We start from the raw sequence: 16,575 nt of genomic DNA, 5'->3' as shown, positions 1-16,575 counted from the left end.
CTCTATATAGAGGACCATGTCATCTGCAAGTAATGACAATTTTACCTCTTCCCTTCCAATTTGGATACATTTTATTTGTTTCTCTTGTCTGATTGCTGTGGCTAGAACTTCCAATACTATGTTAAATAGAAGTGGTGAGAGTGGGCATCCTTGTCATGTTCCTGAATTTAGCAGGAAGGCTTTCAGCTTTTCGCCATTGAGTATCATGTTGGCTGTGGGTTTGTCATACATGGCTTTTGTTGAGATATGTTCCCTCTACCCACTTTGGTGAGAGTCGTTATCATGAATGGATGCTGAATTTTATCAAATGCTTTTTCTGTACCTATTGAGAAAGTCATATGGTTTTGTCTTTTCTTTTGTTAGATCACATTGATTGATTTCCATACGTTGAACCATCCTTACAACTCTGGAATGAATCCAACTTGATCATGTTGTATGATCCTTCTTATGTATTGCTGGATTCAGTTTGCTAATATTTTGTTGAGGATTTTTGCATTTATATTCATGAAATAGGGCCAGACCCTATTTTTGCCACACGTCTTTGAAGAAAGATTGTACAGGAAAAAAATGAGACAGAGTGAGCTCATATATTCTTTCCAGAGGTTAGATCCAGTCTCCCTGAACTGCACCAGGATTTTCAGCCATCTTTCAACAAAATGATGCAGGGTGTAAGCCCTCCCATCTTTATGTTGATATCTTCATCTGAGAAGCTAAAACTGTAAAATATCAGGGTAGGTCAGACCCTGAAGTTCATTTCTATCCTGGAGAGTGTGTACAGAGAATGTCGCCCGCCATTTCAGTAAACAAAGGGTGTTGTGGCTATAAGCCATCAGCCACTGCAGCCTCCCCTGACAGTGCACCCTGAGGAGAATTCAGGATGGAGAAAAACAGGAGACTGGCTCTAGAGAGTTAAGATGCATACCTAAGGAATAATTTCAGTGAGCCCAGACTCTTGCATCTTCCCATACATAGAAAAGCACTAAGATCTTTAACTTGAAATGTCTCTTTGTTGTGATTAGCATTAATCTTTTGATGTTCAACCACATGTTGTTTGTTTGTTTGTTTGTCTGTTTGTTTTCAGCAAAAACTCCCATATATCCTGGCTCCTCACTTACCTCTTTGGAACAGCCCCTGAGAGCTAACTGAGAGGCTGCTATCCTGTGCTATAGTCCTCAGTAAGTCTGCCAAATAAAGTATAATTCTCAACTTTTAGATTGTGTGATTTTTTTCAGTCAACTAGAGTGTTCATAAGAGCTACAAAGGTAGGCAAAAGTAAAGAAAAGCAAAACCATGAGACAGGGCAAAGGAAGGTAGATAAGAGATGATCTAAAAATGATCTTCAGAAAGTGATGACCAGTGTTTTGCATCGTTAATAAAGAGAAAGCAAGAGGAAGAGAATCAGAGAAGTTTGGTGTATTTAGATTAGGTTAGGTTACCCTACAAATGGAGTTTGCTAAAGAAACAAAATGGAATCTACTTCTTTGGAAGTCTAAAATAACCTGTCCAGGATATGTCCAATCTCATCTAAAGCAAGGATCACGTGACCTCTAAAAGTCCTTAACAACCCGGGCATTTTTGTTTTCGTTCTGCTTAAGTCAAATTGCCTATACCGTTCTGGATGCTTTGCACAATTTGGAGAACTTCTTGAAGACAGGGGTCATTTCCTCTCTTAGCCCTTTCATTCCTCAAATACCTGGTTAAAAGCTACCAACCCTCATTGAGGCCCCTCCAGGGAGGCAAGTTCACTGGAGGTTGACAGGGGCATTGGCTCAAGTCCAGCTGAACAATTCCCTGCTCCCTGGCTGCTGTGGTCTAGGGCACATGGCTTAACCTCACCAAGCCTCACTTCCCTCACCTTCAACATAAATTATATGGCAACACATAAGAAGCAAGGTTTTGAGGTTTCAGATAATATAACATATGAACTTAGCACACAGTAGGTATGCAAAAAGTAGTCACGTTTATTATGCTATTTGTCAGGGCAAAATAGTAGGCACTGGAGGTACAGAACAGGACCTAACCTTATTCAGACCCTGATCTTTAAAGGGGGCAAAGGAGATGACCATTTTAGAGGGGCTCTCCAAGCTCAAAGAAGCTTGTCTATTGGAGCAAGTGTTGATTTACTACCTTAGGTCAAAGGCATTTACAAAGCAAAACATAAACACACAGTGGAATTCCAAGCAGGTTTACAGACTAGTGCACATGAGTAGCCAGGTGCCCTGGCAACATGGGGTTTGGTCTCCCCGCAGAAGCAGACAAGGAGCATCCGTTTAGATGGAAAAATTCCCGTGGACAGGACAACCGTGCCGCCTAAATCAAGCTCTCTCCGCCGGTTTCCACCTCCACCCCTGGCTTCCCATGCGTCTAAGGTCACCTTCAGCAGTAGCAGCTTCCGCGTGGCAAGGTGGTTCTCTGGGCACTCGTCCCCTGACCTGCCACCATGACCGAAGAGGCAGAGGGACACTTCTGCCAGCTCGCCTCCACTGTGCCAACTGGCTGCCTCTGCCTCGGGGGCATCTCGGGCTCTTCTTTCTCTTCCCCTGGGGGCCTGGGGACCACGCTGTAGCTCTCTGCTTTGCACCAGACCTTGGAAACGTCTTCCCGCTGCTTGTGGCAGAAGCCGGCTTCTTGGAGGAGCCTTTCTGAGATGAGGTCCAGTCTGGACTGGAAGCTAAAGTTGCATTGGACAGTTTCTTAGCAGCTTCCTCGGACTTCTTCTTTAGCAAGTCCAAGACCATTTCTGGGAAACAAGCGTTTATTTAGGAGAAATATTAGTTCTGGAAAGTAGCTCGAAGGGAAGTGCCGCCCAGGAAGCCTATGCCCACTTGAGGGTTCTTGAATATAAATTCTTTTGAAGTTAATATGTTTAATTCCCTGGCCTTGATCTAAATAGATTACTTTTGTAATGGGATCACTCCAGAGATGCATGGCTCTAGAATAGTTCCCTGAAGATACTGTCCCTCCCCTGTAAGTCTTTCCTGACTACCCTCCCGGGAGGAAGAGGTTCTCACTCTGAGGGCCTTCTCAGTCCCCTGGGCATGCTTCTAGCCAGAACCTCAATGCTATATTTATTTCTTCATTTGCCTGTGCTACATGCCCTCCTCTCCTTTGATTCTAGACTCCTACAGGTCAGGTTCACTGCTGTATCCTCAGGGATTGGCACAGGGACTGCCACAAAGTAAGTACTAAGTGAATGAATGAATACTTGAATGAACAAATGAATGAAAGAATGAATGACAGCAGGTCACAGCAGAAGGAGGTGCTGCCACCTCTCACCCTGGTACACAGAGGAGACATACAGACCACAGGTAATCCTCAGCCAGAGGATAAGCCTTAGGTGAGAAAATAAGACCTGCCACCCCGGGATTGCCGCTGTTTGCAGATGGCACTGTGCCGGCACCTGGATGCCAAGGCCTGAGCCTAAAGACAGAGAGGGACTCACTAGCAAGTGGCCTGAACTGGACCCCGCTTACTCTTGGTTTTCACCGGCACTGGCTTGTACTTGCGCTTACCTGGATGTGCTCGCCTAAAAACAGAGAGAAAAAGTGAGGATACAAGACTCTGAAGATGGAACCATGAAATTCCGGTCACCAAAAGGCATACATGTGCAAGAACTGGGTTCAGCCCTCCCTTATCCATAGGGATGGGACAGATGTAACAGGAAATCTGCGATGAGCTCAGACAGAGAGGAGAAAGGACATGGACATCACAGGGACACTGTAGTGAGGCACTTCGGGGACAGTGCCTGGGGGGGGGTTGGAGCATGGGCTTGGCAACAGAGAGAATAGGGTACAAATCCTGGGGACCATGGGCAAGTAAACCTTGCTAAGTTTCGATTTTCGCTTCTGTAAAATAGAAAAAGTAATATCACCCATCCTCACAGGGAGACAAGGAGGATTAAATAAGAACTGTGTGCTTGGCACACCATAAGCGATTGATATATAATTTTTTAAATTATTTTTTTGTTTGTTTTTGTTTTTGTTTTTTTGTGGTACGCGGGCCTCTCACCACTGTGGCCTCTCCCGTCGCGGAGCACAGGCTCCGGACGCGCAGGCTCAGCGGCCATGGCTCACAGGCCCAGCCGCTCCACGGCATGTGGGATCTTCCAGGACCAGGGCACGAACCTGTGTCCCCTGCATCAGCAGGTGGACTCTCAACCACTGCGCCACCAGGGAAGCCCTAAATTATTTTTTAAATGAGATTTTAAAAAAACGATTGGAGCAGTGCTCAGCACATACAAAAGTGATTCCCTTTAAAGAAAATCTCTTCAGATACTCATGGCACGGCCCCTTAAGTAATGGCAGACTCTCTGCCTCCTAGTATTCTGATTCTCAAACTGTTGTCCCCTGGGTGCACCTTCTGAAACAAAAGGGACTTTGCAGACTAGGTGGTAAAGCTGAGATTCAAACCCAGCATCCAGGGTCTATGATTCTAAGGGAAGGGCAGAAGGAAAAGGTGGAAGGGTAAAAGCATACATAAATAAACCAACTGCTCCTTAGAATGCTGGGGGAGGTGCATTTAGTGCAAAGACGGGCTAAAGAAGTAAGCAGAGCAGAATCTGGACCCACTGCTACAGAAGTTTGTACAATTCAAGTCGTCATTATAACTGAAGTGAATAGGTAGTGCTGAAATGATTGAGCCACAAAGAGGAATGCGTTCCTATCCTCTGTCACCTCTTACTAGCTCTACCTCGGGCAAGTGATCAAAGGTAGCTAGGCTCAGTTACCTAATCTGTAGATTGAGGGTGTTACCCTGTCTCACTGGGATTCTGCCAGCATCAAATGTCAGCCTGCACACACAGCACCCAGCACAGTGCCTGCGACACAGAAATGACTCCATAAATGTCAACTGAGAGAAAGGTGCATGAGAAAGGGTGTCTTCAGCATGGTGCAGCCTTTACAGTTGCTTTATGATTGATCTCTCATGCCACTAGAGGTAAGCTAAATTATCCCCCAGCCAAATCAGGAAACTGTCAAAGGAAAGAAAAAGGGATTCACATAGGAAACCTGTTGATAGAAAGAGCAGAAAACTCCCCGCCCAGGCACCTTCAGCCTCTGGAAGCACTTCAAAGACCCTGGGTTTGCTTCATCCCTCAAGCACAGGAGATCTGCATGGAGTAGACCCAGCAGTGGGGACAGCCAGTCCCTAATTCACCCCTGACAACGCTGCACTCCACCAGGAGAGCCCCTGGGCACAACCTCAGGGACTGAGTCTCTTCTGGGAACATCTGAGAACACCAAACCCAAGCCCAGTTGCCAAGGGGAGCTGTGCTGGGCTGGGCTTCTGAGCCCTCACCAGCAGCAAATGTACTCTGAACACCACCCCGGATATGGTAACAGACGCCTCACAGGGAAGTCTTCGTCTGCAGGTCTACCTTCAAGCTGATTCACGGGGAGACTTTCTGGCTTTGGGTAAAAATCCTGAGATAAATCCCGCGCACTGCCCAGAGCTCTGAGGATGGATACACTGGATCACTCCCCCAGGGACAGATACGGACACACCTTCAACAACCTCACAGATGGGAGGCTGTAGTATGGCTTTTGCCTGATGAGTTGAAGGTTGGTTAGTCTCTGAGAAAGGTGGGCAGAGAAGCAGAGTTAAACATCATAGAGTCTACCAAGTGAATAAATACTCTCACTGAATTCCAGGAAGGATCAGGTGGAGACACTGAGAAACCTGACAGTTTTAGATACAGCTCCCAGGGATTGGTCCCAGGACCTCACAGATACCAAAACCCACTGATGCTTAAGTCCCTTATGTGATATGGTATGGTGTTCAGCATATAACCTACGCATTCTCCATATACTTTAAATCATCTCTAGATTACTTGTGATACCTAACACAATGTAAATGCTATGTAAATAATTGTAAATAAATATAACTGCTATGTAATTAGCTGTAAATATGACATAAATAGTTGCCAGGGCATGGCAAGTTCAAGTTTTGCTTTCTGTAATTTTCTGGAATTTTAAAAAATATTTTTGATCCACAGTTGGTTGAATCCACAGACGTGGAATCCATGGATACGGAGGGCCAACTGTATGTGCCAAAGACCAGCCCATGGGATAGGGCGGCAGGGGTGTACACCCACTGTCAGATGATCCCAGACAGAAGTTTCCAGAAGCATATTTAAAAAAAAAAAAAAAAAAACAAGACAGGAGCCACAGGTCTGGACTAGTCATCCTAGAAAGGCTCAAGATCCTCATTTCCAACCACAAAGAGACCATTTCCCAAATATTCCATAATTCCTACAGATGCATTGTCCTACACATTTGTCTGCCCAATCTGCTTTTTTTTGTTTTAATGTATTTATTTGGTTACGCCGGGTCTTAGTTGTGGCACGTGGGCTCCTTAGTTGCAGCTCACTGGCTCCTTAGTTGCAGCGTGCATGTGATATCTAGTTCCCTGACCAGGGATCGAACTCGGCCCCCCTGCAATTGGGAGCTCAGAGTGTTAACCACTGCGCCACCAGGGAAGTCCCAGACCAATCTGCTTTGCATCTAAAAGAAAGATACCCTCCGTTGATCATATCTGGTAATTCTTGGGGAGTGAGGACTGTTTTTCTGACCTGCCATGGCGATAAAGATGAATTCCAATCACCTGAGAAGAAAAGGTAACCCAAGTCTCACCTCGATGGGTCAACAAATTTGTAAATGGATCCATGCGGTGTGTAGGCGCTCGGGTAAGAGGTGGCCAGGAAGTAGAGCTCCCCTGATAAAACAGGAACAGGCCATCAAGGACAGGACACAAGGCCGGGCCAAGACAGCTGAACACAGAGAAAATCATCACCAGGGGTTGTGGCCCTGAAATGCGTGAGCCCCAGGAAGGGGTCCCTGAAATCCTGACTGACAGTGAGGCCTCAAGGTCTGTGAGCTCCCCAAGGAGAAAGTCCATCTTAGCCCCCCAGACCGGCTTGGGGTGTCCCCCAGCAGAGGCACGTTTCTGTTCATGTTCCCTGAGCCAAAGGGCTTCTCATTTATCACCTCTTTGCTTTCAGAAACTTCACCTCAGTGAGCCTCCATCTCCCTCCCCAGTTCTCCACTACTGATAAGGAAGTCTCCGTAAAGCCCAGAGATAGGCAAGCCACAGGCTGAGGACCACTTATTAGATACTTTACATTCTATTACCCCTTCCTTACTGTGTTAGTCCCCTTCCCCCATCTCACCGTGTCCTCCAGCTCCACCTTCTTCAGTCTTGGGTTCCTTATTTCCTGTGACACCCTCCACTCCTCGGCACCCCCTTGGTCTTCTCCACACCCCACAGAAATCACCTCCACCCACTGTCTTCCTCATCTCTTTTACCAGGGACCCCTTTTTCCTCCCATTTCCTCATGTTTGAACTCCAGAAAACACTGCTCCCTTCTCATGGTAAGTACCTCATTCCACCTCGTTTCACGGTTCCCTGTGAGGGACAGTGCAGGGTTTATGAGCCCAACTTTGGGTAGATAAAACTGAGTTTGAAATCTGATAGCACCCATTACCATCTGTGTTGTCTTGGGCAGCCTCTCCACCTGGGTAACGCTCGTGTTATTTATTCACTTGTAAAAGGGAGATAAGAATACCCTCCCTGATTATTAGGTATTAAATGAGAAAGTGTTCAGTCATCCGCAGTTCCTCTTACTTCCTTATGTCTCTGTTCCCTAAAGCCTGGCACCGTGACAGTTTTGTGAGCCTGACACAACTTTTATGCTATCGCACTGGGTTTAATGCACTTGCTGTTGTGTGCTTTACACAAGCTCTCTCTCAAGCTTATGGAAGGAAACGTCTTAATAAGGTAAAAATTGGAAAAGCCTAGAGCTTTAGACATCTCTGAGCTAGTTAAACAATCTTCTTCCTTGAATTCGTGGAGAGCAGTGACTAATGTTTGCCTCGGGCCGAGTGTGAGAGACTGATGTTCTTTGCAGAGGTGACAAGGTAACACACAACAAGGTAACACACAAGGTAACAACTGAATAATAGACTTTGGTTTTGTGTATTGACAAACTGTATTTATAACCTTCCCCTTGTAAGGGGGTCTGAGGACTTAGGACAAACCCTTCCCTAGAGGCAGTTTGCCCCTCTGATTAGAAACCCCAGGTACCATCCAAGATGATGCTGACATTAGATAAATGAGGTGCCTACCAACTGTCTGCATGTGCACAGGTCACCCTCGGGCAAAGGTCCCTTCAAACCACGCAAACAATTTCTGGTCTAAAAGGAGAATTGGAAACCCTGCATTGCTGCATATTCCCTACACATGACTACAGTTGGTGTAAATTCTGGGTTCCAAACATGCCATAGATTTGGACATGCATGTATTTTCAGGGGAAGACAATGCTAGAAGTGAATGTCATCTGTAGGGTCTGACATTTTTTAAAAATGTATTTTAGGGCAAAAAACTATAACAGGCCATGTAAAGCAAAATGCATGCAATGTGAATTTACTGCAAGCTTTGTGACCTCAGCCAGTCCTCCTGAGGCTGTGCTTCAGTGACTGACATTCAGAAATCCAACCCATCAGAACTCAGCCACGGGTAGCCCCATACCCGCCACTCACTCATTTATTTATTCACTCGTTTATTTGTGCCAGCTGTTGGTTAGAAGGACTCGGGAAATAAACTGTAGCAACAGTGAAGGCAGAGCTCTGGTGCAACTAAAATGTGGCTTATCTCAAGCGGGTGACTAATAGTAAAATAATGAAATAATACTGAGTTCTAAACAGGTCAATAATGGGAAAGACTATAACACATGCAGAAAACCTGAATCACTCTTTGCAAAAACACAAAAGCAAGCAACTCTGGAAGAAAATAACTTGCCTCGGGGACAGCCTCCCTGGCTTTAGGGCTGCCCTTGGGCAAAGTCTGGCTTGGGAACACTTTGGCAAGTCCACTCCATCCAATTCAGCCAAGGACACTTAGTTTTGTCTGCCAGATGTACTTGAGTGGTATTCAAAAACTGCCTTGTTTTCTCCTGCGAGAAGTCTACCAGCTCAACAAACCAAATCTTCAAAACCTGGGTATTCTGTGGCATCCTGAAAAGGAGCAAGCCACAGAATGTGGCAGCCCAGGGGCCCCAGGCAGGTGGCCTCCAAGGGTCTCCAGCCTCAGGGGCTCCAGCTTCCTTTGGGCACCAGCAGGAGACAGGGCCCCACCATGGCCTGTGGCTTTCACATCATCTACTTTCCACTGAGCATCACAGGCCAGCCTGTGGTTTCTCTGCTTTTTAGTATGTTTGGACTTCCAATTTGGAACTCACAAAGACTTTTCTCTATTAAGAACGCTTAAATTTTCCAAAATATCCTCTCCTACAAAATATTCATCCTGGGCTTCCCGGTGGGGCAGTGGTTGAGAGTCCGGCTGCAGATGCAGGGGACACGGGTTTGAGCCCCGGTCTGTAAGGATCCCACATGCCGTGGAGCGGTTGGGCCTGTGAACCATGACCGCTGGGCCTGCGCGTCCAGAGCCTGTGCTCCGCGACGGAAGAGGCCACAACGGTGAGAGGCCCGCGTACCGCAAAAACAAAACGAAACAAAACAAAAAAATATTCATCCTGAACTATCTATTCACAAGCTAGCTGAGAGGAAACGGTGCAGCTGCTGACTGGTTTTCTTTATGTCCCACTCAAGTGAAGCTCCTGTACAGCCACCAGTGGCTCAGAGTAGAAAGTGGGAAACCATCAAGGCTTTGGTTTACACTTGTAGAGTCCTGTGTCTCGAAGGGACCCCTAAGAGATCATTTTATTCTCTTCCTTGCCTCCAAGCATGGCTAGGTGCAGTGCCAAATACCGGAAGGATCACAGGCCTTGTTACCACTTACATAAACAAAATAAAAATTTAACTTTCAAATTGACACATAACTTATGTAAAGCTGAAGTTAAAACCTCATTTTCTGATTTCAAAATTTGAGGATATTTACTAAAGCTGAGTCTCTCTCTCTCTCTCCCTCCCTCCCTCCCCACCGCTCTTATGTGCACGCATGCCTTGCTTTGCTGATGCCCTTAACATATGCCTAATCTCTCTAATGAGTAGCCTCCTACCTAGCTGTCTACCCTTTTCTCAGATCTCTCAGGAAAGAAATTCTCCCTTGTTCATTCACAGAAGTTGCCTAACAAACTGTTGGCAGCGTCAGGAAGAGCCCAGCCCAGCCGGTGGATCATCAGAGGTACCTTCTCTCAGGCAACACCAACAGGATAAACACCCACACTGCCTGCCCCACTGTTGGCCCTGTCCACATTTGTATAATTGCAGATTAGAATAAAATCAGGAAGGAAGGAGTACATGCACCTCCTTCATAGTCAAAGAATTGAAAAGACTACAGTGTAGACCTTGGCCTGCCCTGCATAGAGCTGTGCAGTTCAACAAAGAAGGGGTAAGTCGGCATAGTCACTCTGTTTCCTCATTGGTGAAATAAACATAACAGTTACATCATGGGGGTGTTGTGATTACTAAATAAGATTTGAAAATGTAAAGTGCTTAGAACAATATCCAGTACATTATAAAAGGTGACTAGGGCTTCCCTGGTGGCGCAGTGGTTGACAGTCCGCCTGCCGATGCAGGGGACATGGGTTCGTGCCCCGGTCCGGGAAGATCCCACATGCCACGGAGCGGCTGGGCCTGTGAGCCATGACCACTGAGCCTGCGCGTCCGGAGCCTGTGCTCCGCAATGGGAGAGGCCACAGCAGTGAGAGGCCCATGTCTCCCAAAAAAAAAAAAAAAAGTGACTAGATTACAGTGAAAATAGAAAAAGTGGTAGTTGCTTTTTCAATAACAATAATAAGAGTAATAATAACAATCGCAATAATAATGATTATTATGGTAATAAATGTTCAGTTCACAATGCCTGTGATTATCTAAGTTCCAGTAAGCAGAAATAGAATAACCTTGTACGTTTGTTACCTGCTTCATCTTCAGCAAAGGAGATGAGAAAACTGCTGTATGTGCTGATCAACCCTGGGAAGGCACAGGACTCAGTGTTGCCCAGGCACATGTCCTGTTTCTCCCATTTCTTGGTTTTTCTATCTTCCTGCAAAGCCATAAGTCGACTAGATGAAAAGCAAAACCTTATATTTTAGGAATCCATATTTCCACCCTGCAGGATATTTTTTCCTCCTAGGATCAAGGAATCCTTGACTACCAGGAGTGAGTCTCCCATAGGAGACCAATAACTAGCCTCTCTCAGGAATCAAAAGAGCTGTTGCAGAAATATTTCAGTCACCCACTTGCCCTAGATGGGGAAGTTCACTTGCTATTATAAGAGGAGCTTGGTGCCCTGTGAAGGTTGCACCACTACAAAAGACTAATCTAATTTTTATTAACTGGTGAGTTGCTCAACACCTCTAAGCCTCTATAAAATCTATCAATCTATAAAATGGGGGATGGTAAGAGAATTTACCATAGGCAAGCATTGTGAATGTTAAATAAGATAATATATATAAATATCTCACTAAGTGTCTGGCATACAGTGAGGGCTCAAAACCAGTAGCTGGGGCTCAGCCTTACTCTCCGCTCTACAAGAACTCTCAGTCCCTTCCTTCGGGCAGCCACACAGAGGTCAGTCTATCACTTCTTCATGCTCTTTTCAATCCCCTAACCTGTCTATATGGGAAGAGAGAGACAAGGCAGAAAGGAGAAGGAAAGAAGGCAGCATGGTAGAGTGAAAGAGCAGGAGTGTAAGATCAGTTAGAACTGAGCCGTTCATCTGACCAGATATCAGTAACTTAACAGCCTTGCGTCACAGCTTCCTGCAAGGATGAGAATTCCCGTGTTCATGGTAAAGGGCCTGGGATCTAATGGTCACGCAATAATCAGAGGCTGCTATTACATTTAATATACTGATATTATCTAAAATCATTTCTCAAACCCTTACGGCTGCCGGCCTTTGCTTACCCTCTGTAAACTCAAGCAAGCATGGTTCCAGGTATAACTGTAAGGTGGGTGGCTGTAGCCATGAAGAAGCCATGGACTCAAGAAGCTAACTTGGGTTAACCTCAGTAATCAACAATGACTCCTTTATCATCATTATAAGCTAGTAGCTCTAAACCCAGGAAAGCTCCCCTGTATCATCTCAGAGGACTGATTGGCAACATTTTGAAACACAGTACACAGCTGCAGATTCTCGTGGGTATGCCTCACCTCTCCGATTTGGGATCAGCTTTGCTGGGATCTGCCCGAGAAAGCTTCATCTCACTAATCCGGATCTTTTCGACCCTCTTCTTGCCCAGACATGAATAATAAATATAGAACTTGCGGTTGCGGTGGAATTGGGGATGAAAAGCCAAGCCCAGGAAGCCTCTCTCATCCCCCATCCAGGGAGTGATCAGCACGATGCTCTTGAGGTCCAGGAAGGGTTGCTCCAGGCGACTCCCATCAGGCAGATAGACCCCCACCTGCTCGGCCACGAGGAGGTGACGGGTGCCGTCCCCAGCGTGGACCATGGAGACCGGGTTCCTCAGCCCGCTGGCCACAGGCAGCCCCGAGGGTCCTCGGCCACCACCCCCAGGTTGCGGTTGAGATGGTCACTCCTCAGGACGTTAGGGAAGCAGTGGTCCTTGTCGGGAAGGTTGAGGAGCTATTAGAAGCGCGCGCCATCCTTTTCATGGGGATTCCTGGAGGTGGCGGTCATTGGTGACCAGGGAGACTGCGGAGCGGCAGTTAGAGTGGAATGCAGAGCAGTAGTCAGAGCAGAGGTCGGGAAGGTTCCGGGGGGGGCGTCCGCGGGTTCTCAGCATCATAGCGGTGGGCTGCGCAGCGCGAGCACTCCTGGAAAAGAAGAGGCAGCTCAGCCCCAGCGGGCAGACGGACCACGGTGGAGCTGGAACCAGTTTTTGAGCAAACAGTGGGAAAAAAGATCTGGGAAAGAACCAGGATTCTGGAGCTCCTGTTACCAACTACTGGTAAAGTTCCTCTCTGGGACCCAAATTTTCTACCCAGTTAATGCTTCTGGAAAGCAGAAAGGAAAAAAAAAAAAAAAAAAGCCTCATATTCATTACACCATCTCTAGCATTTTAAGTTCATTATTGACATATAGTTTTATTAAACGATCAATTTTTTCTAAAAAAGAGAGAGTACCAAATGTCTCCATCTTCCCCTTTATCCTAAATGCTGTGTCTGTAAGATTTAATTTCTTTCTGCACATCTGAAGCAATGTGGCGAGGGTTTTTACATTTGTTGAATCTCACTGTTGGATCCGTAGTGTTAATAACTTAATTTTCTGTGCTTTTCCATACGTTCAAAATATTGTATAATTTAAAAATAAAATGATCAAAGTGAACACGCTACATCATTCCCAGGGATTAGGCATCTAGCAATTTCTTCCCTTATTTATTAAAAATATTGAAGTGTTTAATATACACAAAACACCATGCTGGGAGCCACACAAATTTAAATGGTGGCTATGGGGCCATATGACTGCTCTTTACAAACATACAAGGACTGTGAACCAAAGGAATATCGCTACTCGGGCCTCCCTAAACTATAGCGTTTTCTAGGAGGAAAATAGAATATTGTGGGCAGACAACCAACTCTCAATAGTGACGAAAGGCAGAGGCAAGTGAGATGAGGAAAGTAAGAAAGACCAATTTAAAGGGGGTAGTTTGGGGCTGTGGAGTAGGGCAGGGTCCTCTGGCCCAGAACCCGCTTCTGGTCACTGATGCCTCCCCCAGGGCCGTCTCATTCACGTCTGTTCTCTCATCACTTTAACAGAGGGACCAGCAGCATTTCTCAGATATGTTGAGTTCCCCATTCTTTCTTATTTCAGCCCTGATTGCAGACTGCAGAGTGACTTCTTGGTTATCAGAAAGAGCAGAAGAGAGAGCCCAGAGAGTCACAGCATCTCTCCCTGGGCTGTTGTCTGCTTCTATTCAGGATACGTGTCAGAGCTGCTGACAAGAAGCCATACGAACCGCTCTGAGTCCCTGGCTGAGCTGTCCACCCCTGGGGAGTAGAAAGAAGAGAGATGGAAGACAAAAATAAGGGTGAAATACCCAGGAGCAAAGGAGGCTGTGGACATATAATCACTACCATGGCACACTCTTATGCAGCAATTTAGAGCCTGCACAGTTGCCTTTTACTCAATCAGCTCAGTAACTATCATTTCTCTGTCTTAGAAAATGAAGGCCCGGGCTTCCCCGGTGGCGCCGTGGTTGAGAGTCCGCCTGCCGATGCAGGGGACATGGGTTCGTGCCCCGGTCCGGGAAGATCCCACATGCCGCGGAGCGGCTGGGCCCGTGAGCCATGGCCGCTGAGCCTGCGCGTCCGGAGCCTGTGCTCCGCAACGGGAGAGGCCGCAACAGTGAGAGGCCTGCGTACAGCAAAAAAAAAAAAAAAAGGAAAATGAAGGCCCAGGAAGAGTCTCTATTGTGTGCCAAGCACTGTCCTCTGCACGGGGGCTATGACAGTGAGCAAGGTGTACAAAGGCTCTGTTCTAATGGGCCTTACGCTTGCCCCAGGTCAGAGAACCATTGAGTGGATGGGCGAGGGCTGTTGTGACTCTACTTTGGCGTGGTGTGATCCAAAGGGCACGAGACTTGGAGCCTGAGCCTCCGGATTTGTGCCCCGACACTGTTTGACCTTCAGTAAGTCCTTTAAAACTCCTGATTCCTCATCAGTAAAATGGGGGTCCTAATAGCTGCCTACAGGATCATTGCTGGGAACACACCACGTGTGGGGGGGGGGAAGAAAGAGGGAGAATAAAGTTGTGAATTTTAATAGACACTTGTAGCTTATTCTTTTTTGTTTCATTTTTGGTTTTGTTTTTAATTTTATTGAAGTATAGTTGGTTTACAATGTTGTGTTAATTTCTGCTGTACAGCAAAGTGATTCAGTTATACATATATATATTCTTTTTCGCATTCTTTCCCATTATGGACATGTGTAGGTTATTCTTATTCCTCAAATTCTTAAAACTGGAGAGCTGTTGAATTTGGCTTTCTGAAACCTCACCCAAAAGGGAAGGGGGAGGCAGGAGAGAGGGAGGGAAGAGACATTTTTATCAGGAGAATATCTCAGAAATTAAGAGTCTCAGTGTTGCTCATAAGAGCCCAGCTTCTGCCCAGATGGTTTTCCCAGAGTTAATTCTCCAGGAAACAGACAAGGGGTGGAACCCGAGGTAAGAGAGGACAGCCCGGAGCGATGCCTCACAGGTGGCTGGCTTCTGTGCCAGCCTCTTCTATGTTCCCTTCACTGGGAGTTGGGGTGGCCCGTTGGCTCTGGAATCACAGCAGGAGAGCCAAGTAATTGTGCTGACATGCCCAGGCGGGTCTCAGATCAAAGGTCTGCCTGGATTTGCTGTGTCTCACCCCCAGCACATCATGAGAACACTCCTCACAGCAACCTCTTTCACCTGCTCTCCAACACAGACTCTCCCCTGTACCCCTGAAGCCCTCTTCCCACAAAGTCAGTGTGTGCAGTCTGCATCCAGCGTGGGTTCGGGCTGAGACCTACTGAGGTGATGTCTGCCAAGCATGTGGGTTTTGGCTACTGGAGAGCCAGGAGAAGCAGAACCTCTGAGTCATTGCCACTCAGCAGCTTGAAGCTCTCCTAGGCCAGGTCTGGAAAGCTGGGGAGAGCCCCCATCATCACACCAGAGACCCCCGGCACAAATGACCAGGATGAGGGCTGCATCCCCACAGATGCCACCACTTCCCCCATGCGCTCTGTGAGCACCACAGATGTGTGCTGTGCTCAGCTCTCAGAGACCTGCAGGGAGGACCCAGACCACGGCTGCCCAGACAGCTCCATGAAGAATACCAATCGCATTCTTCTGGGGCCTGAGAAAGCATCAGGGCCCGCAGAACCCCAGAGGGAGAGCTTTGGGAAATCTGTGGAAACCAAACTCCACCTCAGTGTGTCTGTGCAGAGCCCAAAGCCCCAGGTGGAGGCAGCTGGCAGGTGAGCAAGCTTCTAAAGGGCTTTTAAAATACAAACGTTTTTGTAACTAAGAGAAAAGTCAAGGGGAGGGAGTCCTTAGAATGATCCCTGGGGTACTGTTCAACATCATACCTCGTTGAATGTTGCTTTTTAAAACATAATACAGCATCAGTAATTCATTGGTGGCTGTGCTTGATTCCACGGGGTTGTTTGCTCGAAGTTCAGATAATGTCATTGCTCTGGAAGCCTTGGGCGGGAGGAGCTACACTTGGACCAACTTCCGCCAGTGAATCTACAGCCCTGAGGCCTCGAAATGGGAGGTGACCGTTTTACCCTGTGACGTGTAAGAATGAGTGCATTCTCTTGTTCCGTGTAGGACCTGAGAGTACTTTTTGATTGTACTAACGTTTGTCTCAGTTTTCCTTTGCCATGAAAAAAAAAATTGAGTCCAAAGGAATGCCTCCTTTTTGGAAAATAATTTTAAATGATCCTGTTTACAGAATTAGAACTCGGCATTAAAAAAATTAACTTGGACATATGAAAACACAAATCTTCCTACCTACCCAGGACATGTAAATCAGATCTTATTGCTTTGGGCAGAGTGATTACAAAATTAGCAGGGAGAGGACTGGCTTGCCAGGTCCATCAGATGTAATGACAGCATGAATTTCTCATTATTAAAATATGTAATATTTCAGATGGGACTGCATATTTTAGATATAATACCATAATA

General features: G+C 46.6%; 1 protein-coding gene across 1 annotated transcript; it reads right to left on the bottom strand.

The window, feature by feature from the left end:
• Positions 1-2,315: 2,315 nt before the first annotated feature.
• Positions 2,316-15,623, bottom strand: HHIPL2 (HHIP like 2). The gene is given in 11 exon segments (XM_032609676.1): positions 2,316-2,740; positions 3,443-3,458; positions 3,460-3,526; positions 6,630-6,711; positions 10,872-11,017; positions 12,108-12,441; positions 12,444-12,573; positions 12,575-12,682; positions 12,684-12,786; positions 13,844-13,907; positions 15,557-15,623. Coding segments are annotated over 11 exon segments (1,542 nt in total).
• Positions 15,624-16,575: the final 952 nt, after the last annotated feature.

The sequence above is a fragment of the Phocoena sinus genome, chromosome 1, assembly GCF_008692025.1.
Source record: "Phocoena sinus isolate mPhoSin1 chromosome 1, mPhoSin1.pri, whole genome shotgun sequence".
NCBI lineage: Eukaryota > Metazoa > Chordata > Mammalia > Artiodactyla > Phocoenidae > Phocoena > Phocoena sinus.
This window is presented reverse-complemented; position numbering and strand designations above follow the sequence as displayed.